The sequence below is a fragment of the Nematolebias whitei genome, chromosome 2, assembly GCF_014905685.2.
Source record: "Nematolebias whitei isolate Nwh7 chromosome 2, NemWhi1, whole genome shotgun sequence".
Lineage (NCBI taxonomy): Eukaryota > Metazoa > Chordata > Actinopteri > Cyprinodontiformes > Rivulidae > Nematolebias > Nematolebias whitei.
Window position 1 is genome coordinate 6,540,996 of NC_056499.1, and position 13,886 is coordinate 6,554,881.

At 41.1% G+C, this 13,886-nt stretch overlaps 1 protein-coding gene across 1 annotated transcript; it reads left to right on the top strand.

Moving 5' to 3' along the window:
• Positions 1 to 178: 178 nt before the first annotated feature.
• On the top strand, positions 179 to 13,116 carry rab27a (RAB27A, member RAS oncogene family). The gene is made up of 6 exons (XM_037696075.1): positions 179 to 366; positions 10,009 to 10,177; positions 11,041 to 11,126; positions 11,245 to 11,348; positions 11,548 to 11,671; positions 12,040 to 13,116. The coding sequence occupies exons 2-6, from the start codon at positions 10,025 to 10,027 to the stop codon at positions 12,233 to 12,235; spliced, it is 663 nt and encodes a 220-aa protein (XP_037552003.1). The 5' UTR covers positions 179 to 366; positions 10,009 to 10,024; the 3' UTR covers positions 12,236 to 13,116.
• Positions 13,117 to 13,886: the final 770 nt, after the last annotated feature.

A 13,886-nucleotide genomic window follows, 5' to 3' on the forward strand; every position in this document is an offset into this window, starting at 1 on the left:
TGACATGATACGTTCCTTTTTAGTCAGCCGGACTATGACTCAGCTGGTAGTGACGACGCGTTTATACGCAGCTCTAAACAGGACGTAGACTCCGCCTACCTGGTCGAGCCACTTTGTCAGGCTGGTGCACAAATGGTGCGCAGCTCGCCACCATCTGCTCGGTGGGGAGGAGCTGTTTCTCAACGGGAGGAGACGACGAGCACTCGGAAAGTTAAGGTGGCGCTCCTCCGCGTAAATGAGGCTGCTCGTGTCAACTGATGGGCCGACGGAGAAAGTAAAGCGTTGATTTACTCACTTTCCCGTCACTGCTGAGCGGACATTTGAAGCATTTATTTGTGAACGTGCAGGACGCAGCGGCGGCGCCTCGTGAGTACAACTTTGTTTTCAGGAAATGTGTCGTAGCATCTGTTAGCGAGGCTGAGGGAACTTCTGGCTTCTTCTGCCTGTTGAAACTCTCTGAAACTCTTGGCATTTCTCCACCTGCTTCATCTTCATCACGGTTTTAAAGTTGCTTAAAAAAATAAAAAAAAAAACACCCGGTTGAAAAAGTTAAACGCTCGTTTCTTCTGCTGGAGTTGGCAATTTTAATACCAGTTGTCGAATGACGCTTTAACACGGATTTACGCAATATTAGTGGGCTTCGTTTTTATTTTATTTATTTATTTTTTTTTAAAAAGAGGGAAAAGTGATAATTAAAGATGCCAGCGAGGTCACGTGACCATCTGTTCCAGTTAATTGATTCGAGGTTTTCGCGTGGACACTGGATTCCAACCTGCTGCTCATGATTCCTCACGTGGTGTTTGACATGGCAGGATTTTGGAGGTCCTCTAAGGTCCAGAGGTTTCTGCATGTCTGACTTGTCTTGAACTGCTGCCAGGGTGGGACCTTACTTCGTGACAAATGGTTTGTTTGCTGTTGCTCCTGACACACGCAGACATGTGGTCCACTCCCACAGCACGAGGACTTGCTGGTCTTCATGGGAACTAAAGCTCCAACATTCCTTAAAGCAAGGCGTATCAGTTTTACATTATAACATTTTTTTTTTTATTTTTTTAAAGAAATGACAAACCCCTTCCCGTTTTGGTCAAATCTTAAACAATCTCATTTCATTCTGGAAGACATCAGCCTCAGAGGTACCGTATCTTCCAGTGTATAAGTCGCAGTTTTTTTTACATAGATTTGTCAGTCCTGAGACTTATACGCCAAAGCAACTCGCGTACGTTTTGTTTTTTTCCATATTCATAACTAGGGATGCACGATATTATCGGCCGATATTGGCGATAAAGTGAAATATCAGGCATCGGCCATTCCCTCAAGATAACTCACCGATATAAAAGGTGCTGTTTTTCTTATTAGTGTTGCATCATTTTCAGTCCCCCTTTTGGCGTCTGCGTTTGGTAGCAGGCCAAACGGACAAAGACGTGCAGAATAATGTAGTGTTTTAATTCCACAGCAGAGAAAGCTATGTAGTCTCTGTAAGTAGGTCTAGTGGAAAAAAATATAGGTATTGGTTATCGGCCAAATAAGTTTTAACATATCGGCCAAAATTCCGATATCGTGCATCCCTACTCATAACAGAATTTTTGACTGACGCTTTAAATTTCGAGGAACTGCAACAGTGTGTCCTCCCGTGTGCGCTCGCTTCACTCAGCTGGTGCAGGCGGAGGAATGCTGGAGAGCTGGTGGCTCTGGCCACGATGGATGGATGGTTGGTTGGTTGCTGCGCCGCCCAGGCGAAATGAAGCTGTTTTGACCATTAAATAAACGCGACAGTCAGTGGTGACGCATAATAAATGCAACTTATACGCCGAAGTGACTTGTGATGCTTCATGATGCTTTTAACTGATGCGTCTAGTACTCTGGAGCAACTTATACTCTGGAAAATATGGTATTTGTTGTGAATTACTCTCATCTACTACCACACCAAATACTGGCTCAGAATCGGTCAAATTGACTGAATTATATCCTAAAGTCACTTGAATGTAGCGGCCATCTTGAATTGGATTGACTTTAATCGTTAGTCCACGCTCAATGAAATTTCCTGAAAGTTTAATTGAAATCAGTCCAGTCTGTTCATTAGATTTTTTGCTAACAGTTTACTCGTAACATTTGGTGCCAACATCTTAGATCTGTGCGTTCTGTTATCGCCCGGAGATGTTTTGGACTCGGTCTCAGCTCAGGCACCAAATCTGAACACATCTGTAACCCTGACGGACTTCAATTCAAAAATACTTTATTAATCCCAAAGGGAAATTATTTGTTGTTGTAACTCGTTATCATTTCATTAAGAGATGTTTTAGATGCTGATGCTGTAGGCGGGAAGGATCTCTTGTAAAGGTCCATCCCACAGTGGATCCCAAGAAACTGACTGCAGATGCTGTCCGATCCGTCCACCCAGACTGGACTGGCCTCTCGGTTCCCTCGGGCTCTAGGACCGCCCGAATGCCGGGCAGAACTCCTTCCAGAGCGATGGCCACTCCTCCCAGCAGTCTGCTGAGCTCCTCGTCGCTGCGGACAGCCAACTGTAGGTGCCGAGGGACGATCCTGTCCTTCCACTGTCATGAGCCGTGTTTCCTGCTAGTTCCAGGATCTCAGTGGTCAGGCACTCGAGCACAGCTGGCAGGTAGATGAGAATGCATCCACAGAACATCCTTTCAACTCATTTGAGATTTGAGGCTGTAGTTGAGATATTATTTGAGCTTTTGAGATGTTAATCAGCTGCTGTTGGTTGTAGACAACTGCCTTGTTGCCATGGTTACGCATCGTAACAAATGTCCAAAACTAAAAAAGTTTCAGTAAAAATCCTTCCAGCTGCACAGCATCTGAAACCAGAGGAAACTTATTGCCATTGTTAAATCCAGTGGCTGTGGCGGCCATCTTAACACTAAGTGGTGCAGGAGATGTGGTTTTGTCTCTGTAAGTAAACTAAATTAATTATATTTGAAACTTCAAAGTTCACGCTCAATAATCCTGGAAAAACAATCCAACCAAGTTAAGTCAGGACCTCTGGATAGTTTTTTTTTTTTTTGTTGTTGTTGTTGAAAAGTTTCGTCTTTCATCCACAGGACTTCATCAGTCCAAGGAGCCACAACAAACTCTAATACATGGCACCTTCACTGATGCAATGACAAAAGTTTTTTGGATGAAAGACGAAACGTTTCAACAAAAATAAACCGTCCAGAGGGCCTGACTTAACTGTGTTGGATTTATGACCTGGATTATTGAGCATGAACTTCGATGTTTTGAACCACTTTGGTCATGGCTGCCTCAGAGGAGTCGACAGGGGAGAGGGCGGACTCCAGGAACCATCTGCGCACCATCAAACTGGTTGACCCACTCTGTGAAGGTGCTATTTATAAGACTGAAATTGCTGTGGCTCCTTGGACTGATGAAGTCCTTTGGATGAAAGAGGAAAACGTTTCAATACACAGAAACCGTCCAGAGGCCCTGACACAACTTTGTTGAAACTGTCGCCACACTTTTTTTCACCGCTGCTCTTTAAATGCTTCTCGTGTGACCTTCGCTGTTGAAGGGATGTCCGGTTTTATGTGGCGCCCTTAACCCGAGGTGAAACAGGGACTCGTTTGTTTAAAAGGTTTTGGGAAACACAAGACTGTTCTTCCTTTTCCCAAGTTAGATTAACTCGCCCGTTTTCTGAAGAAGTCAAAGCTGTTTCTTTCAGATCTGAAGCTCATAACGTTTTGAACGTGTCCTTCTTATCAGTTCTTGTCCGTCGGTTTGTCCGGGAACCAGCGTCACGGGTTTCATTGACATGTCTCCGTTAAGAGGAGACGTTTGGACGTCTTTGGACAGTTTCTTCAACAGTTCTGTTCGGTTGCTTCCTTTTCACAATCACGACCGAACCGGGGCCGACATTCTGGCTCGGAAATGGTTGTGCGATTCTAAATTTAAACTTGGAGCTTTTTAGATCAACTGTGTTTACACTTGTTTGTTAAAATTAAAGCGTAATCTTCTGAGACGCTTCTCGGTAAGTGAAAGTCTGATTAAGATGATTATAATCTCCAGAAATATGCTGACACGAACGTCACTCAAGCGTCTGTGGTTTTGCAATTCTGTGACCTATTTTATCACCAGCAGAAATCATCCTGACTCGAATGTTAGTTTTAGGGGGTTTTAAGTAAGAATCGGTGATGATGATCTGTCGGGCTGAGCTGGTGCCAAACGTTTTAAAGTTTGTTCACACGCTTCAGTACGACGGAGCTTTAGGGCCACGCTAAGAAAAAACAAACAAATTAAAGCCATAAAATTATGAGAATAAAGTCGTATTAGACTTTTTTTCTTTTACAGCTCTCGTTTTATTTATGTTGAATCCACAACGCGACCTGTCAGCAAATGCTCCTCACCTGCAGAGCTGCGCTGCAGCTCGTCAGCGCTACCACCTGACTGTGAACAGGTCCAAAGTCCTGATGCTGATGATGTGCTCACAGATTAACTAATCTCCTTATTTGTAAAACCAATACCAAAGTATAACTTAACAAGATGCTCAACATTCTTCATTTTACCACAGATAAAATGTGGTAAACCTGCTTTATCTTGTCGGAGTTTGGATAATATTATGACTCATTTAGCTTCGGATTAGTCATTTGTTGACACGCCTACTTGACTGATTGACAGGTTGCGTCGTGGATCCGACTTGTGGAAAAACATAAACGAGAGCTGCAAAAAAAAAAGAAGAAAAATTCTCGTAGTATTAAGACTTTATTCGACTTTATTCTCCTAATTTTATGGCTTTTAATTTTAGCGTGGCCCTAAAGCTCCGTCGTACTTCAGGTTTTAAATCCTGTAAAATTTGACTTTTCCAAGCAGGAAGAGCACTTTTTGTCCTCGTCTCTAGTGAACCAAAGAAAGAAGCAACTTGCTGGAAAAAAAAAAAAAAAGAATTGTTCCACTAAGTAAAATAAAAAAAAAAGATAAGAGTTTTTGAAGTTTTTAGAAATGACAGCTGTTTGTATGGAACACCAAAATGCTCAAAATTAAATAAATTAAACATTATGAAATAATAATTAAAAAAATATATATATTTTGTTTCATAGTTGTTTTTCATAACGGCTTATTTATTTCATAATGCCACTTTTCAGCAGAACAACCTCAGCTGTCAATCATCGTCAGTGGGTTGGACCTTCACGCCCACAGGCTGATCCTTCACATCCATTCGTTTTCCTGCTCACTGCTACAGCTGGTGTTAATCTGGTTAAAGTCAAACAATTAAAACAGAGTCCTCCCGTGCACGCTCCCACGGCGCTGATAGATTTGTTAATTTTTTTCCAGTCCATCAATTTTCTCACGACACCTGTATCTTCTGAGAACGTAATCCTCTCAATTTGATCTGCTAAAGTTACCTGAGCTGAAGGAAGTTCTGCCATCCTTCTTGATGCTAGCTGCTATGCTAGCTGCTATGCTAGCTGTACCCGTGAGCAGTAAAACCAATGGATGTGAAGGATCAGCCAGTGGGCGTGAAGGTCCAACCCACTGACGTTGATTGACAGCTGAAGTCGTTCTGCTGAAAAGTGGCATTATTAAATAAACATGAAAAACACAGTTATGAAATAAAATAATAAAAATGTGTTTTTTTTTATTTATTTCATAATGTTTTTTTTAATTTATTTAATTTTGAGCATTTTGGTGTTCCATACATTTGGGCCGACGTTGTAAAATGACTGATCTCGTTCTAGTTTACGAGATCTCGTGTGAAGTTCTGAGGACGAATCTCGGCTGTCGCCACATCAAGTCTTGCCTCTTCCTGTGAAATCGACCACGTTTGGATTAGTTGTGGTGGCCATCTTGATTTGGGTCAACTCCAAAAGTGAATTTGTTGCAGCTGCGCCTGCCGTCAGTGGCTGTAGTGTTGACGTTTTATTACAGTTTTCAGAAAGTGACGACATCGGCGCTGTTTGTGCAACAGCTGTTGCAGGTTTCCCCTTCCGTTGACCAACCGATGGTTTGTTCATGGCAGCGCACGAGCTCGACAGGAAGTGGGTCAGAGCCAGGCGGACTAAACCTTCCTCCAGTTTTGCATAATTGTATTTTATTGAACAAAATCTACATTTGTCGCTTAAGTACTGATCTCGTTGTGCGCTTATAAAAATCTATAATGTGTTATGTGTTTTTGATGGAATAGAGCAAATTAGATATTTTTTAAAACCTTGTCTGTCCATTTGTTTCTTTTATAAAAAGAGGGAAACGGTGTGTAGTTATAAATCTGATCTTTCGTTCCGACGCTCGGTGTTCGCCCTCCTTAACTGATGGGAGGCGCTCGTGCAGGGACACGCCTGTCGTGCGGCGCGCCGAGGCTCCAGCCTGCTACAAGTTTGACCAGAAAAACCTGAAGGCACCAAAGAAATCCTTCAGTCTGGAAGAGGACGACGAAGCGCAGCTTTCATTCCTCCATGCAATTAAAGATCTTGACCTGTTGGCGCTCTGTGGATCACCCTCAGCTACTACCACGCTCCGTATCTGAATATTGACCGAGTTCCAGCTAAAGTGAAAATTGTAACGATTAAGACAAATGTATTGCAGTTTAAAATATTTTATATTTATTAAATTAGAGCATTCACAAAATCACCGCCTTTAAGTTTTGTGTAGAAATTAACGTTGGAAAAAAAACAATTTGACACGAGTGACGCGTAAAATGCGTCTTGAACTTCTTTTAGTTTTAAGTTTGAAAAATGTTTTTTTTTTAAATTCAGCTGCACTTTTATTCTTTTTTTTTTATTTAGGAAAAACAAAAGATCTAAAACTATTTTTCTTTTGTTGACAAACGCTTTCCTTTTGGTTTTATCGCATAACATTTAATGAAGCGGGGTGCACTTTCAGTTTCCTACGCTCGAGCAGTTTTGCGTCGCTCGCTCTATCAGTTGCAATGAGATAAAGTTGAACGCTGGTTAAAGGTTTAGTTTTTCTGCGTGTTCACATAAATGAAGCCACTAATACCATCATGAGTCGGAGCCACATTCTTCTCTCCAGAACAACAACAAAAAAAAGTCCCGCTCTTCTAATTACGGGTCGTTGGCTCCGAGGTACTCCGGACTAAAAGCAACAGCTTTGTTTCAACCAAATCTGTGGAAACTTCCACAGAATCCATCAGATTATAAACTTCCTCATAACTCGACCTCGTTTTATTTCAGTAAATGTGTTGCCGGCCTGTGACACCAGTTGAGACTGAAGCTCAAGTCTCTTTTTATGACATTAAGTGTGGAGGAATAAACTTTTATAACAGTTTTTTCATAAATACATCCTGATTTTAACTGTTTTCTCTCTCTTTGTTAGAAACAAACAAACAAAAGATTTTTATATCTACGGGACATTTGTATCTATTTATACAGTTTATTTTATGTTTGCACTTTTTTTTATCGTTTAATAAATTTTTTATCTCGGATCAGTTTCTGTTTTGCACTGGATTGTTCATCTGTTTTCTTAAAGTTTTAATACATATTTTTTTATTAGTTTTATGTAGGATTTCCTGAAGGATTACACAGGAGGTTTTTGTGATTGTGGATTGGCGTTTGCTTTCGTGCCTCGTTAATTGTGATGAATTTTTGATTATATGAAGTGAAAATAAATTGCCGTAATTTCTGGATTATAAGTCGCTACTTTTTCCCGCACACTTTGAACACAGCAGCTTATACAATGCTTCAACAAATTTATGGATTTATTTATTTTTTTGGGCGGACTAACGAGCATCATGCCGCCAAAACATTTAGCCTCGTCACACCGGGGTGCTCACAAAGCTGCCCAATACACGTCTGTCTTGGGGGGTGGATCCTCGTGACTCAGACTACCTGTATATATAAAGGTTAAAAAATAATTATCTGACCAACTAAATTATTGAACAGGTCCCAGTGGACCAATGAAACGGGAGGAGAGGTTCCCCGTTCTCCCCCTCTCATCCTCCTGTTTCAGAAGGGGCTGCTTGCACAAGAGAAAGGTGAAGATCACGACCAGTGACTTCCTTGTAGGCGACTTTATTTTTATATTTTTTAACCAGCTGTGTTGCAGGCAATGTTCAGAAAATAAAATTCTGTACATATTTGTGTTTGTTACTATACTTATTTAAATAAAAGCTTAAAACAATCTTTACGTAAATGTCTCATGTTACAACATGGACGTTTTTTATTTTATTTGTTGGGCGCAGATTATATTCTGGTGCGCTCAATAGTCTAGAAATTACGGTAATCAGGTTTATCTTCAGCCCCATGAAAAGCGAGATGGTTTGTAAAAGTATTATTTACTGCACCGTTTACGGACATGTCCGTGCTTGTCGCACCCGTTTCCTTCATGGTGCGTTTATTATGTCTCTTGAGTTTTGCACAAGACCTTAATCTGCTTTTAAGTCTGAATAAAAGGCTCGGCGGTGCGTGCAGGGAAAGAATGTGAGGCTCGTGTGAAATCTTCTGGACCCACTCCTCGTGATGAATCTGACAAGACTTGGCGAACCATTTCAAATCAGCAAGTTGGGTGTGATTAACGTTTGGAATTAGACTTGGTTTTTTTGTACAATGAAATATTTACACAGTGCTGTTCACGACAATATTTAACCAAAGTTCTGACTGTTCAGTCTTTTGTTGGAGGAAACGGAATAACCTAATTTCTTTTAGCTCGTGGCTACAAGAATCTGCACCTAAAATAACTCTGAAGAATGTAAAGCCCCCCCGAGCTAAACCTGTAATACGTCCAGATGAATTAAAACGAGCCTGATGGTGCAGGATAAACGCTGTTGCAACACTTTTCTTCATGGGTTTGTTTCTACTCGTCAGTTCTGTGCTGTCACGGAGGGCGTGGGGAGATGGTCGGACTCTTTGATGAAAGTTTCTGTAATAACTTCAGTGCATCTTTCATAAAGTTTACTAAAGGACACCTTTGCCTTTTTTCTTTGATTGTTCCGTAACTCCGTTTGTAAAATACCTTCGTTTTTTAAAGTGCCTTTTTAGAAGTTAAATTACCGTATTTTTCGGCCTATAAGTCGTGTTTTTTTTCATAATTTGCACGCCCTGTGACTTCTACACCGAAGCGACGCATTTATGGATTTTTTCTCGTATTTATAAACACATTTTTGGCTGAGATATGACCGTTTTCATTCAATTCTGACTGAAATTATTGAACACTACCATGTTCAACCGCTAGATGGCACCCGAGTAGTATGGCATGCTGCTGCGTCATGAAATGGGTAATAGTGGCTATTAATGACACAATCGGCTTGCCATAGTCTGTCACCTTTGTCCAGCTCGCCTGGAGCAACCGTCAAATCTGCTTCATTTCAGTTTTTAAGTGTTAATCTTGTTAAGTTCTTGTTTAAGTCCTCCTGTGCACGCTCCTGCAGCCGCCATTTGGCATCCAATCGATTTATTTTTTTTTGGCACAACACCGGCCCACATTTCCGTGTTGTCAGCGGTGGCGTGTAACAAACGCGACGCGTCAGCGGTGTTGCATAATAGATGTGACGTATACAGCGAAGCAACGTATTTATGGATTTTTCCACTTTATTAGACGTATTTGAACTGATGTGACCAATAGGGCGGTGCGACGTGTACGGCGGAAAATACGGTACTATAATAATAATAATTGTCCGTGGCAGAACGGTGCAACTATGAGGTGCTCGTGCAGTAGAGCTGTTTCTGACTGAGGCATTTCAGTCTGCTCACGGAGCATGTGACTCTTATTAAATCAGTTTATTTAAAGAGTGCCTGTTTACAAAACCAAAGTTGCCTCAAGGGGAAAACGCATCAAATTGAGATCCAGCTTCAAATTCAGTTACAGACGGTTTAAATCTTATTATAAAATGCATTTGCACGCTAGCAACAAATGGAGAAAATAAAGTTTCAAACCATGAGCAGTTTCTGTGTTTTTTATTTTAATTTACTGAGAACACACCTTCAGTCCACTCCTAATGGATAACTTTCAGATTTTTCTGGAGTTTGGATCCAGGCTTTATGCTTTGATCACCATCAGACTGTTCAGCATTTGTTGTGGTTTTGTTGTTGTTTTGTGCAGAAATTAAGGAATCACCATGTCTGATGGGGACTATGATTACCTCATCAAATTCCTAGCCCTGGGGGACTCCGGTGTGGGAAAAACGAGCTTTCTGTACCAGTACACCGACGGCAAGTTTAACTCCAAGTTCATCACTACAGTGGGAATAGACTTCAGAGAAAAAAGAAAGGTATTTACACTTTTATCAGTCCAGATGGGAAGGTTTCTTTATTAACCAGAGACTCTCCAAATGTTTAATGCAGTTTGAGCAGCTTCTTTGGAGGCTGTAATGCATTTTAATAGATGAATAAAAGTCATCTGATGAATGTTGTAACAGAACTGAGGTATGGCAGCTCCCTCCTGAAGAATAAACACTCCTACCATTGGCAAACAGCTGATTAGTCTTCATATTTACAGTGTTCTCTGCTGAATGCCAACCTTCAGCTCCTGAAGGACATCCGGCTGTTAAAATGAGTCGGGACAATTAGTCGTCCACAAAATGACTTTTGTTGAATTAATAATAAAATGCATCCAGTTACTGCACTGCATCTGCACAGGTCTCGGCTGTGAGAAACGACAATCGCATCAAGTTTTTCTTTAACCTTCACTGCCCCTCCCGAAGCACGCTGGGCTGCAGAAGTGTCTGCAGTGTTTGAAATAACGGAACAAACCATGGAAGGATTTTTAGTTTGTGTTTAATTTTCTCATTTGAAAAAGGCGGTGGACTTTTCTAACCAGAGTCTTGGTGCACACCGGCTTTACGCGCTCTTTAAACGGGGCTGCTCCAGCACGGTCCGGGTGAAGCCACAAGAACGTTTGTCCAGAAGAGGGACTCTACGAGCAGAAGAGTGAGACACTAAAGCGCTTCACACCAAAGCAAAGCAGAACGGTTCAGATGGTCCAAAGACACGGGACGGATGAATTCAGAATAGATGCAAAATGAAGATTCTTTAAACTCTTTGATCTGTGAGGCCTTTGTTCTGTTTGTGAAACTTTGATGGAATCTGAGCGGGTTAAATATTTAAAGGTGTTTTTTGTCTCCGCCTCCCTCAGGTGTACAATCCAGCAGGTCCAGATGGAGCTCCAGGCAAAGGACAGAAGATCCACTTGCAGCTGTGGGACACAGCAGGACAGGAAAGGTGTCCCGACTTCTTCTGAAGCTGACAACTGCTTTTAAAAACAGCTGTCTTTAAAAATATCATCTGCACATATTTCTAAAATCTGTTTTTTCTCCCCCTCCCCACAAATCATTGTCAGGTTTCGGAGTTTGACGACGGCTTTTTTTCGAGATGCGATGGGTTTTCTTCTCCTGTTTGATCTCACGAACGAGCAAAGTTTCCTCAACGTCAGAAACTGGATGAGTACGTCTCCAGATGTGTCCAGTTCGATGTGCCGTTCGCACAAGAGACGATCCGCGAACAGTTAGCTGAATTACAAGTTAACGTTTTACTGACGCTCAACAATCTGCTGCTTAATGTCACGTGTTGTCCTTCAGAATGAAGTTCTTGTGAAAGCTGTTACACTCTGGATTAAATAATGACACCTGAGTGTGTCTCTCAGGTCAATTACAGGTTCACGCGTACTGTGAGAATCCAGATGTGGTCCTCTGTGGCAACAAATGTGACCTGGCGGATCAGAGAGCAGTCAGTGAAAAAGAGGCTCGTGAGCTGGCAGAGAAATACGGGTATGTGTGTCGAAGTGTTTGATCCATCTGTGCATAAACCTCTCCCTGAAACATTTGTCAAGAAGGCAGTGGCTGCACTGTTTGCCTGACTCCGCTCAAGACTGAACTCCTCGAAAAGCAAATATTTACCCACATGTGTAAAATATCCGGTTCTGGTTCCACCTTTACTAAAGCCACACTGACCAGCAAAGTATAAAGTGTGCCAAATGATCTCACAGCCAGAATATAAAACGTAAATCTTCCAAATTATAATGTTTTGATTTTGACACATCGGAAGAATTGTTGCAAAGACGAACTTGTTTGGTTAAAAAATGTGCTGTTCGAATAAAGATGAGCTCTTATTCAGCTTCTTTAACTCCGTTGTGCAGAATCCCATATTTTGAGACGAGTGCTGCAAGTGGGCAGAACGTCGGCAAAGCCGTCGACGTCCTCCTGGATCTCATCATGAAGAGGATGGAGCGCTGCGTCGACAAGTCCTGGATCCCGGATGGGACGGTCCGTGCCAACGGCCCCTCCAACGCAAACCTCCAGGAGAGCTCCGATAGAGGCAAATGTGCATGTTAGAATGGATTTAGTTGCACGTCTGTGTTTCACGTAGTACTGGAGGAACGTGGGAAGGTATCAGAGTATAGCAAGTGGGGAATTTTATTATATTTTGTGTTAAAGAAAAAAAGAAAAAAACTTAATCATCATTATGTGCGTTTGCTCCACGAACAATGTGTTCCTGATTTACTGACGTGAGGAACGGTTTCAGTATCGTCATCGTCGAACGATTTATTCACTTTGGCTAAGAGTTTGGGGTGTTGGTGCATTAAACGCTGACGATGCGTTCAGTTTCAATAATCGGCAAAACGTGCCAAGTTCATTTATAAACTATCCTCCAAATGAATGTCTGCTGCATGTTGCACGTGCTGTAAATACGTATTTTCAAGACAAAATCAGTCGTCAGGACGTACTTTAGGTGACCAGTTTGTGCTGCTGATAATTTACTGAACGTCTTCAGTCCCACCAGATAAATGTAGCCCTTCCTGTCCAGCCAGGGTTTGCAGGGCGACTGCTTGTTTTCCACTCTTAAGTGCTCTTGTGGCCAGTAGTTGCAAAAATATTTTTGTAATTAGATTAAAAAAATGTCATGAGAAGTTAAAACACAATAAATGCATTAAAGGTTTATGCATATATTACCTAACTCATCCCTCGTTTTGCAACATATCGGTTAACAAATCCCTTAATTCATTGGCTTGTGTACAAAGATTTTGTGTGGGAGATAAATTAAATGGTCCATGTTGCCGTCTGATCAAATAAACTTGAAAACAGAAGTTTTGCATCAAATGAGAACATTTAGAACTTCGTCCTCTCTGTTGCATCCCTTATTTTTGTCTTAATGCCCTCAAGTGTTTTCAGACAATAATCCATGTATTATAAACTTGTATTTTTATGTCCTGAAGGTATTTGAAGTGTTTTAAGGCTCGATGTGGGGATTATCTCTGCAAAATGCCATACGTTTGGCAATTTGGCCTTCTGTTTTTTAATTAAATTAAATCTAACGTATTGACTCCGTGAAGCAAGATTTCTCCCACAAACTGTTGCCATTAGATATTGTATGCTAAAGGTTGCTCATTATTTAATAGAAACCAAGTTAAGTCTGTGTGTGCTGGGCTGCTGAATAGGTTGCTTTGTTCAAAACTGAAAGAAGAGCTGCTGTTTCGGTATCTTTCGTAAATAAGTTAATACAAATGGGTCTAGTTATTTTCCCATCACCGAATGCTTTTAATGTAGAAACTTATAAACACTGGATTAATGTAGTATTTAACTGTTTTACACACATTTGTGTTACACTTTATTTTGTTTTACATACTTGTGGTCTTTAAAAACAAAACGATATTTGATTTTTCAGCCAGTAATTTACATATTTGAAAGTTGCTAGAATTAGATCCCATCAACTTAGTGCGTCGTGCTGTAACTTGTGCCATGCTTTTATTTTCAAATTGTGTAAAATACCGTATGTCCAAAATAAACATTTCTATTTATGTATAACCTTGAACCTGTACTGTATTTAATGTCGTCAAACCTTATTTACCAAGGGGAGTTTATTATTTTGTAACCAATGGCGTTGGGAATGTTGACCAATAATAAAACTTTATGACAATGAATGTTTTATCATCTCGCCAACACGGGCCTTTTTTAACCTGCATCACGTGGTACATGAGGTGGAACG